Below are 18,919 nucleotides of genomic sequence, written 5' to 3'. Positions count from 1 at the left end.
CTCCTGAAAAACGAACAAACATTAAATATTGATTTTATAAGTCTTACACTATAAAATATTGACTTGTCTTCCACTTAAAATTAGACCATTTCTAAATGTACATCTTTTTTCATTTTGATATTTAAAATGCCAGAATGTGAACATAACTAGATATTTTTTTCTGCTCAGTACTTGATTTGGATTTTTACAAGTTCTGGAAAAAATCCATAGAAAAAACCTTCACTTTAAAATTGCTCCATGTTTTCTGAAGTTAAATTAAACTAATCTTTGTGGTTTAATAGTAATCAAATTTCTTGGCCTTACAGATTTATATTTTAAACAAATCTACCTTGACACATCTCACTGTAGGACAGAAAGATGATCAAACTACCAAAAAAGAAAAGTTATAATGTTTAAGTGATTTTCAATCAGAGCAGCTAAATGCTGGTTGTGGTGTTATAAAACCATCATTTTTCACCCTCAACTTCCAACAATCTGGAGGAGGATCCATCTACACAGATGATCAAGTTAGAAAACTTTATAATCAGTTTAATTTCTTCATTTCAAATCTAATTTTAGAACTTCAACCATCCGGAGCAACTGCTGAAAATCAATTTTCCTCTTGGGGATTATCAAAGTTCCTCCGATTCCCATCTCAGTACAGCACCAGGACGGCTGTCTAAGTTTAGAATGTAATTTATGAACCGGCATGCAGTCGGCCACCCTCTTTCCCGAACTGTCACAAAAAGATTTACACACTGTTTGTGCCTCCTATTGAGTTTAGGTTACTTTCTAATATCAGACAGCTGAGTGAATCCGAGGATCGCTTCTTTAGATCACAAAGAAATTCAGAAAAACAGGAAACAGCACAACATTCTTCACTGTAACCATGGTTACCCGCATACATCAACAGTAACAGTCATTTCAAATCATTTAAAATTTGACTCCAAATGCCAAATAATACAAATTCTGGTGGCTCATCTTTGTTATTTGGGTCATAAATCTTTCTGAGGCCAAGAAACACCAAGCTGGTAAATTTGATTCATTTGATGTGTTGAGGTTTTTACTACTCTACATTTCCTGAAAACACCCCAAAAGCCCCCAAAAAGCCATGTTTTCATCTTTGTATGTTTCTCTTGGCTGTCTGCGTGAAGCGTGATCCCATTAAGAGGGAGAATCGTTCCTGCCAAGTCAAACACTGAGCTCGTATTAATCAAAGATGGGAATCCTGGCTGCTTTCTCCACTCTGAGCTGGATTTCTGTCAATCCTCGTGTCAGCAGGAGTTTATGAAGGAACCAGATAGCTCAAGCGGACTGACCGAAAGTTTAAAATTCTCTGTCTGTTTCACTTGACTTAAAACTAGTGGAGGGTTAAAATTTTGAATTGAGTTAACTGCAGGGTCTGTAATTAATTAACTGCAATTAATTGCATTTTAATGAAAAACTGATTGTGGACAAAAGAAGCAACATTTTAATGGCAGTGATGACTGCAGACGCTGGCATTAGTGCCGGGGACGTCTGTGCTGCTGCAACATGTTTAACATTGAGATGCTATTTTAGTCTTGAATAGTTGCACAACCTGAACACAACAACAGTCTTTTCCAGCATCCTTTCAGCATCCTTTTCATTTTTCAAAAAATGAACCCCCAGTGGACCAAGAGAAGCAGCTTGTGTCGCTTGTGCATCAGATTTACAGGCATACCGGAAACATGGCTTAGGATGTTTGAATGGAAAAAAACAGGCTTCGGTCCCCTCAAGGAGCAGTGGGTCCCCACAACGTAGTATCTGCAAGGAAAATGGCCCCCACAAGGTATTACAAACAAACGCACACACACACTCATATCAAAATGGAAACTTAGAGACCAGTTAACCTAACAGTCACCGTTTTGGTTTTGGACTGTAAGAGGAAGCTGGAGTACCCAAAGAGAACCTACACATGCTCAGGGAGAACATGCACACCAAGCAGAAAGACTTGGCCAGGATTCAAACCCAGGACCTTCTTTGTGGAAGGAAACAGCGCCACCAAATGTTCCACCACAATACCTCCTATATGTCCGTATGGCTGAGATGACTACAAATTGCTGCTTTTCACAAATTTCTGCCAGTTTAAGCATAGAGACAGGACAAGGGGAGCTAGAGAGAAGTTTAATCAACAGTCTGGCTGTGATATACAGTAATATAGTGACCAGAGAGAGGAACAAACAACTAAACAACTAAGAGCAGATTAGAAATGATGCCATCATTCAGAAACAGGAAAGGTTTTATCTTTCTTAACTGACTTACTCTGCCAATCTTTCAGAGAGACAGTGAATTTCAGCCTTCAGATGGTTTAATGAGATGTTATTCTCCTGTCAGGAGCTACCACATAATCCAATCCGTCCCTGAGGAAAACACTGTGCAGCTCTACGATGTTTCCACCAAACCCCTGAACGTCAGCGGTTCTGATAGGTGACAGAGATTGCTTCTCCTCCCAGTCGCAGTGTTTTGGTAAGAGCTAAATTAACTGCTCCAGCTCCGTCGTAGTGACAGCTGGATTAGACCTGCTCCCCACCTGGAGCCGGCCCGGCGGAGAGGTGTTTGCAGCCTGGAGGCTTTCCAATCAGCCTTCATCCCACCGTCCTCCAGGACAGACCCATGCAGAGGCCGCCCTTCGTGATTAAAGCTCCGCTGTGCCTGACTCATACAATCCGAGTCCTGCAGGCTTCACAACAGCTGGAATTACTCAGTTGCTCAACCTCGCTCCCTGTGTCGAGCAAAGTCCTGCGGTGTGCACGAGTGTGTGAGTGCGAGAGTGACAGCTAACCGAGGGAACGCGATATATTAAACGACCTTTGTGGCTTGTTGGATTTCAGGCCTTTGGCGGACAGCCTCAGTCACTCTGCTGCCAACATCCACAATATCTGCTGTGCCATTAAAGGGAGGGGATAATCAATCACCAGATGCTCGAGGCGACGAAGATGTTCCCATACCTGACACCTTTAAAAGCATGGCTATATATTGTAAAGAATCCAAGCTTGTCACAGCAAAGCAGATTCCAGAGGAAATAAACACACTGCATGGATCCCTGTCCTCACTCTCAGGGGGAAATCTCTAACATCGAGTTGTAGAAGTGTGGAAGAACTAAATCAAGCTTCTGTCATAGAAAATAAATTCCTCTGAAGATTCCTGAGAAGTTTCTGCTTCAGCCTTTTGACATCAAACATGTTTGAAACATCCCCCAGAGTTATTCATCACTCACCTGCTTCCTGTACTGACCTCAGATCAGCCTCAGGAAGGAGAACAGGTAATGAACCATCGACCCTAAAGAAATGTTACAATCAGATTTTCATGCACCGAGCTTCTCACTCTGTCTCTAAGGCAGAACCCAGATGGCCTGAGAAGGAAACTCACTCAGATCTCATTCTTTCAGTCACTGCCTAGAACAGTGACTGTTATTTTGCTCAAATATAATTTTTAGTTCAAATACCTGTTTGATGCAACTGTAATCAGACTTCGGTGTGAACGGTTTATGGTCCCAAAGCGCTCTGGAAACTATTGGACAGGTATCTGAATTAGAATCAAACAAGGATGTGGCACAAATCTAATTTTTTCAGGGTTGAAAGTTTGGAATTGGCCCATCCTGAATGAAAGTTGCATTTGGGTCCCATTTGCCTGCTGTGTGAACATAGCCATAGACAAGGGTAGGAACACATGCTGACCAGTAAGTCGAAAGTTTCACCTTTCGGCTCACATCTCTCTTTCCCTTGATAGACCGATACAGAGCTGCATCACTGCATGCGCAGCAACAATCGTCTTTCCCTCTCTGTGTTTCTCTCGTTCATGAACAAAACCTGAAAATACCTGAACTCCTCCATTTGGGGCTGTTCTGTCACCACTGCGACAGCATCAAGATGCGCAGGTCACTAATGTGAAAACTGTCCAAGAACACAATTTCAAACCACATTCATGCATCAGATTGATGTTGGTCGTTGGTCGAGTGGTCGTCCTCCCTCCCTCTCTAACCCAGTGTGTCCTGCAACACGCCTGAATCAGATGAGTGGTTAATGACCAGACCTTTGCTAAACTTGGCTGAATTCAGCCTTTTGAGTTGCAGACTTTCTGCTTCACAGAAACTCAGAAACCAGAGAACACACTGAACAGAGGCAATGGGACACATTGGAGGACCATTTTGACATGCCTGGCCAGCGAAAGAAGCTTACTGCTTTCTTAAGTGGATAAAACTATTTCAAAAGGGAAAGGCTTTTATCCCCACTCTTTTATCATTTTTGTTCTAAATGTGAGGCAAAATGGATGAACAAACACATCTTTCAATGGGAGGAAGACGCTGTGAGTGAAATGGCTGATGGGAACTGGCAGATGAGGCTTTCAGGGGCCATGTGTGTTTGAGCGCTCGTGTGCTGCATTGTCCTCGCTGAATGGAAGCTCAGCTACAATCCAACCGTTAATTTACATAATGGAAGGGCTGCAGCGAATAAACAGCATGAGAAACCCAATCCAGCTTTCCAATCTAATCCAACTTTACGGAGCTACGATTACCAAATACTAGAGCAGACTGATGAATGTTTTCAGCGTCAGCAGGAAAACACTGTAATGCAAAGAAGTTTTATTTCAGTAAGGAGTTAGAGCTAAATGTTCCTGAGCTTTTTGATAAATATGTTTGATTTGTGTTCCATTTGAAAATCTGAAGCACAGATCAGCTCTCCTTGAGTCCCTGAGGAAGAAAAGAGTGAAACTAAGGAACATGGCCTCAAATGTCAGAGCCGCAGGGCTTTTCCTGCGAAAGGGAAAGTTTCATGGAGTGTTACACACAGAAATGTGATGTAAAGAGCTGATGTGGCTCATTTTTCAGCATCACAAAGAGGCTGAGGCTACTCTAGATGATGTACATCTATGTCAGTCTTTGGTATCGCTCCACTCCTCTGCACAAGCCCCTGTTTGTGGGGGCAGATGTGATTTAGATGCCCCCACCCTGAGGAAAAGGAGTCCTTCTTTTCTGCAGACTGCCCAGCATATGGCCTGATTGTAAAAGTCCAGTAGAAACAACACAAGAAGGGGCCTGGTTTCTATACAAATGTGCTTGAAGCCGTTTTTCTTCCAGTGATCACAGGTTCAGGCAGAACATTTGGGCTCAGCTCAAAGCTTGGATCGTTTTCAAGCCTTTGTCATCCACGAAGAGGTCAAAATTAAGAAGTTAGAGTGTAGAAGGTAAACATTCACAAGGCATATAAACATTTTTTTTTGTTATGTAAATTTCCATGAATGAAATAAAGAATATTGTTTTAAAAAGCCTGTAAGCAAAAAAGTGAGAACAGGACCACTAAGAATGCAGCTGAAAGTCATAATGGCCTGGATTTCACAGCAGGTTTGCATGTCACTGCCTAACAACATGTCCTCTTAAGACAAAAAGACTTGAATGCAAAGTTTGAAAAGATTGAAATGTACAATTACAGGAAAATGTATATTATCATTTGTCCAGAGATGAGGAAGTCAGAAAAGGAGCAGCTTGGAAACCCAGTAAACAGGAAACCTGCCAAGAAAGGTAAAAGCTCTTTGCGATGAGCTGAATCTGTCTGATTTGTCACAGTGACAACTAACTGCTTGTGAAAAACTTTTTTTTTTTCATTTCATGTTAGCAAAGAATGAATGTTGTGATTGTGGAAATGAGGCTTAAAATAAGGATGGAAAAAAATGCATCTTCATCTTTTTTATGTAGCTAAACATGCAGGAGTGTCGTGTGAAGAGAACACTGACTGATTTAATACAATGTTTAGACATCAGCAGATGTCTGAACAATGGTGTCAGTGAGCTGCCAAGCATTCATTCTACATATTCTGGGATAAAACATATTTTTTGGTCAAGAAAACAATCAGTTTTCTGTCAACAGCTAAAGACAGGGACAGACTTTATTGATGTCATCATCCATATGTTGTAGTACATTTCTGTTTTACTCCAGAGACGCTTTTTGTTTCAAAATGTGGTTTAAATATTATTTATCTGCTTTGAAAAACAAAGGAAAGACCAACTGTGATTTAGACGTGTTTTCAGCAATAAAATATGAAATGATGATAAACAGTATGTGCCCCTTACAGATTCATTTATTTGGTCACTCTTAAATGTTACAGATCATCAAACAAGTTTTAATATTAAAGAAAAATAACCTGAAATACAAAATGCCTTCTTTTGTTAAATCAGAAATTAGCCGTTATTAACTATATACATACTTGTGGGTCAGTTTCACTGTTGACTGTTACCTTCACAATAACAAAAAATCACAAAGAAAACCTGTTTGACAACATGAAGTAAGCTTAAAAATCCTGAAAATACACAAACACTTTTTCATCACTTTTAAGCAGCTTCCCCAATGCACAGTAAAGAAAAGCATTACGACCCGTGGCCTACATTCACAGCAGCAGAGGAGATGACGGCATTCAATGTGTACATGAAAGTCTCTGCTATACGATCCTGAGCTGTCCGTGTGGTAGGAACACTAAGCTACACTGTAAACCCCCCATGCTGGTTCTGAGTAAACACTGGAGCAGAATATCGGTCAGCTGCAGCTCAGTGGTGCTCTGCAGATTCATGGAAGGCTTTACTGTACACAGATATGGTCACTTCCAGAGAACAATGTGCTTGCAGTCAACAAGAGAAGATAAAAACGGGTTCTGTCAACGGAACAAATGTTGGAAACAGAAGCACCAAGGTGAGATGTTACCTAGAAATATTTTCAGATCTACACAAACAAAGAGAATGAAGCTACATTATTTAAGTTTCACAGGTGCAGAGATGACCTGCCAATTTCTTAAGAGGAAAAATCAAAATCAAGTTAAAATTTTCCAGCATTCAGAGAGAAATTTGCAGGATTTGTTCCATGTAATATTTCTTTTCGGTTTTATAGTTCATGTGGAACTCATCCAGATGCCGTTGACATCACTGCAGATTTCATTCTGCTCCCATTTTACCGTTAAAACCTACAACTCAGCCATTTTCTTTGATGAGGCTCAAAAGAAACTGCAGATGCAAAATGAGAAAAACTTGAAATTAAATTATCATTGCTGAACATTGAACTAACAATGATTACGATTAACTACATTTTAATTAATCTTCTCTCTATTTTCTATTATTAAAATGTCTAAATCACTCTTCGCAGTCCTTTATGTTTGTGACACTAAAACTGCAACAACAGTTGACAGTCTACATTTTGTGCCACTCTACTTTGAACAGAACAGAGACTTGCTTTCAATTTATCAGCACAGCTTTGAAAGACCTAATTTCCCTGCCATAAGACAGGGGTGTCCCACTCTAACCCTGAAGGGCTGCTGTCCTGCAGGTTTTAGATTATTTAAATGACTAAATTACATCCCCAACAAATCTTCAAATTCTCTAGAAGGCTGGAAATGAATTGTTTTGATTCACGTTTTTTGACCTAGGTTGACATCTGAAGCTGCTTCTCCATGGATGTGGCTTTAACTGGTTCCACCCCAGTCAGATTTGTCTTCATTAGTAGATCCTGTGTAGTTGTTCTCCGATTTCATAAACACTTCAGGGGTGGTACAAGCCGCACTGAGCCATTTATCATAAGCCATTTGATTGACAGCAGACTGCGTCTGTTGATTGACCCATGATTTATGGCACCGGAAACTCCAAACAACAACATCTAAGCCACCGCAGTGGGCCGACGGACATGGCGTCTGCTATCAGAGAGCTGCTCAGTGTGGGTTAGGGTTAGGGAGCGTAATTATGAGCAGCGCCAGGAACAGATGGGTCAACTTTTGGAAACTGTGATTTAGCAGCTCTACAAGCAGCACATCTCAGAAGAAACAACAAACTGAGAAACAGTGCAGCTCTGGTCAAGCAGGAACTGAACCAGATATTAACCGGCTAGAGTGAGACTTGACAACGGAGAAATGGGTTAGAACATGTAGGACACCGACCTTAACCCCCTACTTTGGGAACCACTTTTTTAAGGCTACTGTTGTAACTGAAGGAGGGTCAAGAGGTTATTATTAAAAATTTTCCACCAAACTAACAATTTTGGTGGAACATTGCCTTTATTTAGCGATGTTCAGTCCTTAGAATCCCAATCAGAACACTAAAAGGAGACTAAGAAACTTCTTCTTCTGTTAACTATGGTTTGAGCTCATGCAGGCAGGAGGTTTTTAGTTTGTAAAGTCTGTTTGGGTGGATTGTTGTTGGCCGTCTTACCTAGCAGCTGGACTCCGCGGGTCAAACCGTAAACATCAATGAGGGCCCAGAGCGGCTCCGCTGTCCGGACTCCGCTGAAGAACAGCATGGGACTGGACTCGTTAATGCGGTAGAACACCCTGCCCTTCTTGTCGACCCAGAAGGCGATGATGTTTCCCTCGTTGGCAAACTCTTCCGGCAGGGCTTTGGCCCAGAAGCCGCTCTGGGATACCAGATCGGGACAGGCGTACTTCGGCAGGTTGTCGGGGTTTATCCTGGAGGGGTCTTTGGAGGTGAAGCCCAGACGCAGAGCTCCACTCCAGCAGCACTGCTTTTTAGTGATCTGAAAGGAGAATAACATTCACTTTTACTGACGTCATTTATAAAAAGAGAGCTCAAAGCAAAAAGCTTTAAAAGAGGTCAGGAAATACCTTAAGGCGGACTTGCTCGTACAGCGCAATGGGCCTGTTGCTGAAGGTGATGGCGTTGCAGAAGCTGGCCTGCCTCTTGACAGTCTTCTGGGCCAGGTCCATGACTATTTGGGATCCCTTGGTGTTGGGATGGAAAAGGAGCGGGCTGACCGGGAAAGGTCCGCCGACGCTGCCGCACTGGATGGGCAGACACCTCTTGGATTTGTGGTGACATCGGTGTGACGTGGACGGGAACGGGCCGCCAAGGGAGTCTGAGAACACAAACATAAAATGAGTAATGAACATTAGGGTGTCAAAGTTTGGTTTTTATTTTGGAATGTTTCACAAATACAAACAAACTCCCACATATTTCAGTTTTTACAAATAAAAATGCATTTGAAAACAAGCTCCTCTGTTTAACAACTGAACAAACAAACTGAAAATTGAGCAAAAAATGTAACATATTTCATCTACTTTAAAGGTTTTATTTGACCAAAATTGTCATGATCCAAAGATGTTTGAATTTTGATCAATTCCATGTTGGTTTATTTATGCTCAATAGGTCTCGTCATATTAGTTTAATCCTTTGTAGTTTATTTTTATGCTTTGTTCCTTGTACATTTGAATTCATTTTTTGAATTATCAGCGTTTTTTGCCTCCTTGGTTTCTTGATGAGTCTTATTTCATCTTCCTTTGTTTTAATTAGTTTTCCCTGTTTTCCTCCAGCAGCAGCTCCTCAGATTATCTGATTGAGGCTTTTTGTTTTTATTGTTTTTTTGCTCCATTGTCTCTCCTCCTCTTCCTGCTAACCTTGTTTCAAGATCTGTAAGTTTTCCTTTTTTCAAAACCTCCAACTGCGTTTCTCAAATTTTTATTTCTAAAAATAACAGACATGTCATTCCTGCATGAAAAATAAAAATGTTTTATTTACAAACCCTAATAAATTGAGCTTTTTAATCAAGTGCAGGCGTAGAAAAAGTCTGTGTGTATTCTGGCATAGAAGATGCAGCCTTCATGCAGTAGTTAGGAGCAACATGCACTGGGGCCGATTTACTGGAGTGATTAACTTTCAACATGAAAATACAAAATTAACTTCTATATCTGAACTCAGAAGAAATCTGTGTTTTCCTTCTGGAAGCTTAAACATCTCCCTGAAAGTTTTATTATTATGAATTTTCAATCAATCCTGTAGTCTAGCATTAGAAAAATTAGTATTGTGTTTATGGTTTGTGGATTCAATCCAGGCTTGCTTTCCTTATTACAGAACTAGATCATAAGGTCTGGCTCATTTTTAACAATATTTGTAATGAGCAAAGGAGCATTTGTAAAAAGGCTATTAAGTGTTAAATCTGAGAGAAGGAACCACAAAGCCACTAAATCTGTATTTGCAAATAGTGGACTAGTATCTTTTTACTACCATGATAAGTGAAAACCACATATTTATTAGGAAGAAATCAGAGTTGAAGTTTTAATATTGCAATCCTGTTTAAAAGTGGAACTCTGCCACAGTAAGGTTACCTGGTAGAAATTACACACAGATAAAGAAAATAGATGTGATAATCATAACAAACCTAAAACAGCAAATCAGTCTGATTTAATGTGGGCAAAATCTGCAGGGCAGCTTCAGAGTTACAAATAAAAACCCAAAACTCTCATGGTTCCGCTTCTCATTTGACTCAATCCAAGTACAAAAATGAAACACAATTATATTAAAAGTTCTGCTTTGTTGGATTATAGGCCTATTCAGAGCTACCATCATCCTGTTTTATCTCCTTTCTGATTGGCTCATTTCTGTGTGGAAAATAGTTTTTTTCAGGTTTGAGATTAACATGCTGTTGGACTTGGATATCCCATAAAGAAATCTTTTTTCTCTTTCCCATTCCAGTGCATGTTTGGATAACCATCTATGGGAAGAAGAAAATGTGGACCATAAATCAGAAAGATCCAGTGAAAGATAATATGTTTCTTCCTTTATTAAAGTGTTAAAGAGAAAGCTGGGGTGTTATTCCTCTCCTCTCAGCCGCTTGCCTACAAAAACACGGCTGCAGTAGAAAGAGTCGAGGTGAAATTATGGTGAGTGTTGTGTTTATGGTTGTGTGGATTCAATCCAGGCTTGTTCTCCTTATCACAGAGAACTACTTGATTTTAACAGACCAGCCCAGCGGTTGGAGCAGATGTCCTGCAGAGACCTGATAAGAGCTCGGTGCCAACCGTCCCAGAATACAGCTGGCTTTGTGTCCTCTCCTTTTTGTCCAGTAATGACCCTTTCCAGTTTTACACCCCGTTACCAAGTCTACCGTCTAATCTGGCCGCAAAATAATAATAATAATAATAAAACAGAAGACGCCACTGAAGCGTTTTGTCTTAAGCAGAGCCAACTCTGAGCAGCATGCATGTGCTGAATGAGGCGGGCACACATGGTGGCAGCGCGGGCAGATTGAGCTGAATGCATTAGCGGCCTCTAAAGAGGCGCAGCTGCTGTGGAGGAAAACAGGCTACGTGTGAATTCATGTTCCTTAGCAACCCCCTCATATCTGAACATCTCAATCGGCTCCCTCTGCAGCCATCAGTTGGGACACAGATGCCTTTTGTTTACTCGCACCATGAAAATATATTTATAGACCCAGAATCTGGTCATCTGCAGCTTCTCTGTCTGTTTTCTCTGAAATCTGATCAACAGAAGCAACATCACTTCACAGAAACACCTCCCTTAATAACTTTAATGCTCCATTTTAATCAACCCAAGACACCTTCTAAAGAACTGTGGCAGATATATTCAGAACTACAAACAAAATTACAAGTGCACTAAAGATGAGCTCGTATGCAAACTTTTGTGGGTACAAACAGAAACAGAACTGCAGAGTTGAGCCTTGGTTCCCACAGTGGAGGTTGGGGTCTCAATGTGGGTTGTGAAATATCAAGTGAGTGGTCCTTCAGGGTTCATTTCCACTAGCCCTGTTCAGTCCGCTGTAATCCAACTGCAGGTGGTGCACACAGAACATCCGGTTCGTTTGGAGAGTTGTGAATGCGTAACCGAAGCAAACAATAAGACAGGTGTTTAAAGCGATCCACGATTAGTTGAAGATGTTGGCCTGAATATGTTGAAATTTTCCTATTAACTAAAGCAGTGATGTTTGTGATACATCCAGAGTCAATTACTTCAAAAAATGTATATCTTATACTATATTTTTCACCCTTGGAGGTTGTAATTCTTTCACCTGTGCAATGCATGCTGGGTTGATTACGCAGCTGGGTCCATTCTGTACTGGAATCTACAGAGTAAACACAGGAAGGCTAACGTTACCGAGTTATTGTTTGTTTGGTGTAAATTTAGACACGCTGTGTTGGCTGTAATTAAAAGGAAATAAAATAAATAATGATTTATTTTGGGCTGCAAATCGTTGTCGGTGGTTTATGTCAGTGGATTGTAGTCATACTATGCATGAAGTAGGGACAGAAAAGAAAAGATCCATTTATGCTGTTTACAAGACAACGGCACCAGTACGTTGCACTCTGGAACCAGTTCTCAAACTGGGCCGTTGTGAGAAAAAACATTCGCTATTTTCATGTAAATGTTCACTACATCACAACAAAACTTCAATTTTCACTAGAAATTGTTGTCGTGGAAACAGGCTTCTCTCCACAAGAAGTTGAATTATTTGTACAAGCAAAACTAATGAAGGCTGGCAAACTAAAAACCAAATCACGTGCCGACAGTTTTATCTACAAAGTTACGCCTAAACCCCGCCAGCGGCTAAAGAGAGAGAAGTTGGGAGAAACGTCAGACTGGCAGCGACGGAGGCTCTTTAAATGCTAACGGCGCTAATGCTAATGCTACTGCTGCCGGAACTGATGCGAAGCCTAAACTGCTGCCGGACCGGACACAGATGCAGAACTACTTACCGGATAACGCCGTCAGACCAGAGGTACGTCACTCATTTCTACATTCCCATCAATTTCAATGCGTTCTGGTTCAAATTGAAAAGGTTTGACGACTTTATTCATAGCTGCTTTGGCTGGACGGACTTAGCATAGACCAAGCATCCGTCTTTTACCCAGAATGCATGGCGGCGTAAACAACATGTCTACGTCCGTGTGACAATATTTTATTAACATTTATAAAGACTGAACAGCCTACAGTATTGTTATTGTATAGTTTTTATATCTAAAATATTTCTCAAAGTATATTGCTACAACTAATCGAGGATCCTGTTTGGATGAATTAATTGGCTGTTGATCCACCAAGAAGAGTCAGAAGCTGAAGCTTTACATGATATAGAAGCTATAATGTATTTAGCGTGGCTACTGGGAAATAAACATACATTTCTAGGAAAAAGTTCATTACTTTTTTGATTAAAAAGGACCCCAATGGTTTTTTTTTTGGTTTTTTTGTTTGTTTTTGATTTTTTGTGCATGTGTGTGTTTGTTTTTTATGACCCTTCAGATACAAGAATGGATGATTAATTAATCAGCAAAAATTGTGTTTACATAAAATCTGGATTTTACTAAAGCAGACCATCAAGCGCTGAATCATTTGAAAACAACCAACATTAAAAATAGTCTCAAAGAACTGATGTGATAATGTTGGTAGCTAATTTAACAATGTTGTTTTGTTTTTACTTTGTAACTGTGAACAATGTTGGGAGGTTGAATTTAAATCCTGACTTTCAAGTGATGAACTATGAATATGATCTGATTCAGTTTTTAACCTGATTCAGGTGAGTTTATAACTATTTTCATAGAGAACTGACTCAGCAGAGGCAGCCGGAACCAGACGGGTCAAACCTGTTTTTAATTCAACTGACAGGGCGAAACTCAGACTGACATTTCTAAGAAATATTGGACATGCAGCTCAGGGGGAAAAAAGCTAAAACAGGCATCACAGAGTCAGTTGTACTGTAATGCAGGTAAATAATGTCCATTTATAGCTTCTTAGCACTTGTTTGGGTGTACTCATATTCTTGTAACTTTCCAAGAATATGAGGCAAATAAAATCATTCAAGAAATAGAAGAAAAGACATAACAAGTTGAAAAAATAGGATTTACAAAGAGTCTTACATGAATAAAAAAGAAAACAAAAACAATGTAGGAATTAAAATATCAAATTCAATCTATGCAGGTTTAGTGTGTTGCTAAATTAATTTTCAGATGAAAAATAACCTTTCAGAGAATAGGACTTGTAAGAGAGTAGACTATAACTAATGTCTGATAGCACAGCATTCAGCGAAAAACACTCCCACCCTGTTCAAAGTGCTGCTGCAGCTTAATTTGTACCAACTTAAGCTGTGAACCGGTCCTGCAGCAACGTCTGCAGCTGTCTGGACCTGCAGAAAAAGCCTTGCTACATAAATAGCTTCACTGCAGCATTGAACAGTTTGTTGAATCATTTTACACAGAAAATTATCTAATTAACAACAACAAACCTCAAAGTTAGGTAACTTAGAGCTTAGGGTTTGAACCAAGAAAGAAAAGTTTAAAAAATATATACAAAATCTTTAACATCTTTAAAATTACAAAGTAAATTACAGTTTTTAGCATTAATTATGAAAACTTGAGAAAAACACAACTTAAATATTTCTTATGACAGATTTTTCCAAAAAATTAAAGGCAGAATTAATCATAAAATTTAGCTGAGAATCAGATAAAAAAAATACATAGACTGAACTTTTGAATACAGAAGACTCACAGGATGAAAACATGACATTTATTCAAACATTTCAGGAGCTCTGTGAAGTATTCAAAGCTTTTTGTTGTTTTTAAGAGAAGAGAGACATTTTCCATGCCACATTTAAAATGTTTTATAGTGTTTTTTCACCGAGTGTTATTGCTGTCGAATGATTTTCTATAGTTCTCAGATACTTAAATTGTTCAGACACTCAGACCAGATTTCCTGGTTTGCATTTGCAAGTGATGTGTAGCGACAAGCCGGCACCACCTAACAGGAGCGCCACCTCGGGGCTTTGAGTCAGTCTGAACACAACCAGAGTGTTGGCCTTTTATTTCTGAACTGCAGTTAAAATGGTTTCTTTCTGCATGAAGTGGTTCTTGTTTCAGAGATTTGACCTCCCACCAGCTTTAACTGGTTTGGTCCAGGTCATTTGAAACAGTCCTTGTCAAACGTTAGGACTAGATAAAGTAAGATGTAAGTTGAGCCAGAATTAGCTACAATGCCAAACCAGATGTAGTTCCATGGAGAGAGAAAAAGAGAAAGCCTAAAATAACAGCAAATTGCAGAAAAGAAGAAGTAAGTAAGGAAAAGTGGAGGAAAAGCAGGTCTAAACAGTGGATGGATTTTTGGTCTTAGATTTGTTTGTTTTTATTGTCTAACCAGTTATTAGTGAATATTTAGTAAATGTACTGATTCTAAAGTAATTTTAGATGGTGCTGGTTACCACTTTGCTTTGATTTTTCCAGGTAAGTGGGAAGCAATCCCACTTACCTGGAATTGGGTCATGGGGCAAAATGTACTGGTGTGATTTTTTTCCCCTAAAATAATTCAATTGTAGTGTTCATTTCAGTCTTGAACATATGTGAATGTTAATTCTAAAAAACACAAATAAGCTGACTCATTCTTTCACTTGTCACAGAGATTTCTTCCAGTAGATAAAGAAGAATTCATTCCATAGACTGATTTTGAAGCCATGCTCCTGTTTGTGCTGAACAATAGGTTGATGTTTGTTCATAATATAGGTTTATGTAGGTTAATACCCTTACTTTGGGTTAAAAATGGCCTCTGTCACCTTATCAACACAGATCCTGCACTCTTTCATTGTTTTCGGTTAGCGTTGCTCTCACAGCTGCCTCATGTATAGCAGAGCGTCTGCACACGGCAGCCATTTCTCCAAAGGTCACAGAGGTCTTACTAGGCCAAGCTAGGTGAGAAGCTTGTTTCATTGGTGCTTCAGTTCACCCCTCTAACAACACAAGACCCCGGCATAATACCTGTCACACCTCACCGAGGATCTCTGAGGGACTGGAAGTTACTGTGTTTCATTCTGCTGCCGAGGCTGAAACGTTTCTCTGGTTGTTACTTCAGATCTGTGGTTTAGTCTGAAAACAGGATTCTATACTGCAGGGTGAGCAAGACACACTCTGCCTAAAATATCCAACATGTTTTATTGGTCAGAGTTTCTCATCAGATTAAATGTTCTCACATAGAAACAGCGGTTTTATGAGGAACAAGGCTGAACATGCTCAACTGGAACTGAACCGTACAAATGGAACAATATAAAATGCAGAGTCACTACAACATGTTCACTTCAAGGCATCTCAGTATTCCTGAATATTATCAATAACTTTATGACCTCAAATTATATAATTTACACACAGTCCACATCTTGCAAATCTCTAAACTCTTGAATTGACATTTCTTCTAAGACTTAGAGCCTCCTTGTTGCTTGTGCATCTTTTTCTACCACACCTTTTCCTTCCACAAAACTTTCCATGAATATGTTTGGACACAGCTCTCTGTGAACAGGCTGTGCCAACACACTTTTCGTGCTGTCGATATTCTTTCAGTGACTGATGGACAGTTGTTGAGTCTCCATGCGAAGACCAAAGCGTGCTATAGCATAATATTTCTTTATTAAAGAAATATCAACTTCACATTTTTGAGTCTGAATTTTGAATTTTTATTAGTTGTAATAATGAAAATTAACAGAAACAAATAATCTATGTGCAGTGGATCTATATAGCATGGGTTTCACCCTACTGAATACAATATCTAAAATAAATGACTATTTAAATTATGTTTTTTTTTAGATGCAACAGCAGATCAAGCTTCTGTCAGAAATCCTTTCCTAATATCTTGCCCAGACATGTTGAACCATCTGCTGCCAGTGTTGAGCAAGCTCTGCACCGGTGACACCAGAGCAGGTGGTGACAGGAAGTCAGCTGATCATTTTAGGCAAAAATGTAATAAAAACTTTTTTTTTTCTAAAATAAATATTTAAATATAGTAAAACTTTTTGCAGTGAGTTAATTGGCATCAGATCAACAATGAGGTATGATTTAAAAAAACAAACAAACAAAAACAACACTTGTTCTACTGCAGAACTCGTCGGCCAGCCCTGTGTGAAGTAAGTGGATTCTCCATTAGATGTTCATCACAAATCATTTTCCAATAGGATAAAAAAGTTTCTCTCTGAGTTGCTCTAAGCAGCTCACAGTCCCAGTGTCTCCAGAGAGCAACTCGGTACCAAAAGGTAACATTGACCCACATTGCCACAGTTGCGCCTAATTTTAGCCCTGTGGAAAAACAACAGGTTGTGTTATTCATTCATAGCAACGTATGAGAGCTGGGGACGTTCAGGTAGCCCACGTGTCGATACACTCTGCACTTGTTGCTATGTAAAGCTCGGATTAACGCTCATCCATGGAGACTTCAGTGAAAACACACACACACTGAGTCTGTGTGTGTTCATCAGAGCAGCTCATCTTAAATCTTTAATCCATTTAGGAACAGGGAAATAAGCTGTGTTGGGCGTAACGTCAAATAACAGATAAAATCTCACACCACTGTTGTAAAAAAGCAGCAAACTGCAAACACACACAAGTCAGGACAGCAAAGTAAGTCAATTTCATTTTTTAGAGCATATTTTAAAATCAAAATGGATAAGGTGCTTCACAACAACACAAATAGCAAAAAATAAAGTAAATATTAATCAAAAGCAAATGTATAAGTTTTAAGCATCCCAACTCTTCAGACTCGAAGCTCAGAAGTGATGGAGGTCCTGAGTTTGGGGGAAATGTCGGCGTTTTCTACACCCTTTAGTATTTAACTGTCCCTTAAACATGAAAGTTTGAATGTGTGACAGTTATTCACAATATACTCTATGATTAAATACTGTATTAACACAAAAACAAATTTGATTTTAGGACGTTAGTGAAAATAAACCTCAGATGTACATGAACAAACGATTTGTATTTTAAATATAAAGTTTGAACAGCATAGGACACATCTACAGAAAATATTAGCGCGTTTGCCTTTAAGAACACAAGGTTTAAAAGACATGAATGCCTCAATCATCTGCATAGAAGTTATGCAAATACCCATCAACAGAGGAACAGGCCGTGTCTTCTTATCAGAGACAGACTCACAGACTCGGCTTCAGAATGAACTCCATGAAATGATCCACAAAGCTAAAGCAGCTGCAAGGTGAACAGCCACAACCTTTTCCAAAATTAAGATATAAACTAAACCATGATGCTCATATTAAGTATTTCTCTTCAAATAAGATTTTTTAAAAATCTGCTGGAAGCATCAATTTTTATGTATCATCATTTATTACCAGGCAGCCCACAGGGCAGTGACAAACAGTCCCTTAATGATGTTTACATAGCGCCGTCTGCATGATGTATTCAGCCCCACTGACTCATGACAGAATGGCATTTCATCCTGATGCAAAAGCAGCCGGGATGTGAATCGCAGTATAATAGCCACTATTAATCACACACATGATCATTTCATGCCCGCAGACCTCGTTTGGGGTTTACAGTAAACTCCCAGCTCATCTGTGGAGTTTTTAAAAGTGCGGCTCATGTTGCTCACATGTTTGACAGATGCTCCAGGTAGTCGGTGTGAAACCTGATATGCAGATCGCCATGGCGCTGACAGTAACTGAAGCTGTGAAGCTGCTACTCTACCTGGGGACAGGTTGCAGGGATTCTCTGCAGGCTCATCACTCATTAGGCTGAAGTGCTGCTAAGCAACGCAGTGACAGATCAGTTTGTTCAGTCAGCTTTACGGGACTGATGGATGACTCATTCCAACGTTAACGTTACAAGAGTTGGGGGAGGGAATATAACTGGAGAGAGAGAGAGAGAGAGCTTCTCTTCCATAGACTAATTATTTATGAAATTGTTTTTCCTTATACCTTTAAATGTTTGTTAGAATGAAAACTGGGCTAATATTTTCCATTTCAGTACAGCTACTTTCAAATTCACTTCACATAGATTAAAACTGAATTAGTTCATGTTCATTAAGTAGTTTTATTTTTCACACCTCATAATGTTGTGGTCTAATTTTTTCATGGATTCTTCTGCAAAAACTTGTTAAAAATTTAGATGGAAACATCAGCTAGTTATTAAGTTACTTATCTCATCATCATGACCCCTGACAATTATTTACCTTCTTTTTCTTTTCCAATTTTGCTCAGATAAAGTTAATTATAATTTGGCCAGATTTTCAATAAACCCGCAATAATTCAAAAACATGTTTCCACTGACTTCACATTAAAACTGAGGAAACATGTTTAAATGCAGTCACTTTTATTTTAAATTCACTCCACATTTTAAAGAATGTTTTAGAGAACAACTTTTACAGTTGATGACTCATTTGCAGTCGTTGT

The 18,919-nt window shown here is 39.4% G+C and overlaps 1 protein-coding gene across 2 annotated transcripts in view; it reads right to left on the bottom strand.

The window, feature by feature from the left end:
• The window catches only part of LOC102228186 (E3 ubiquitin-protein ligase NEURL1), a 63,530-nt gene that overhangs the window by 20,640 nt on the left and 23,971 nt on the right, over positions 1 to 18,919 (bottom strand). For both annotated transcript variants that reach the window (XM_023334251.1, XM_005797628.2), the window contains exons 2-3: positions 8,592 to 8,842; positions 8,182 to 8,503 (exon numbers count right to left, since the gene is read on the bottom strand). In XM_023334251.1, coding sequence (XP_023190019.1) covers positions 8,182 to 8,503; positions 8,592 to 8,842 — 573 coding nt within the window. The remainder of the gene's footprint in view (positions 1 to 8,181; positions 8,504 to 8,591; positions 8,843 to 18,919) is intronic.

The sequence above is a fragment of the Xiphophorus maculatus genome, chromosome 5 (genome assembly GCF_002775205.1).
Source record: "Xiphophorus maculatus strain JP 163 A chromosome 5, X_maculatus-5.0-male, whole genome shotgun sequence".
Taxonomy (NCBI): Eukaryota; Metazoa; Chordata; class Actinopteri; order Cyprinodontiformes; family Poeciliidae; genus Xiphophorus; species Xiphophorus maculatus.
This window is presented reverse-complemented; position numbering and strand designations above follow the sequence as displayed.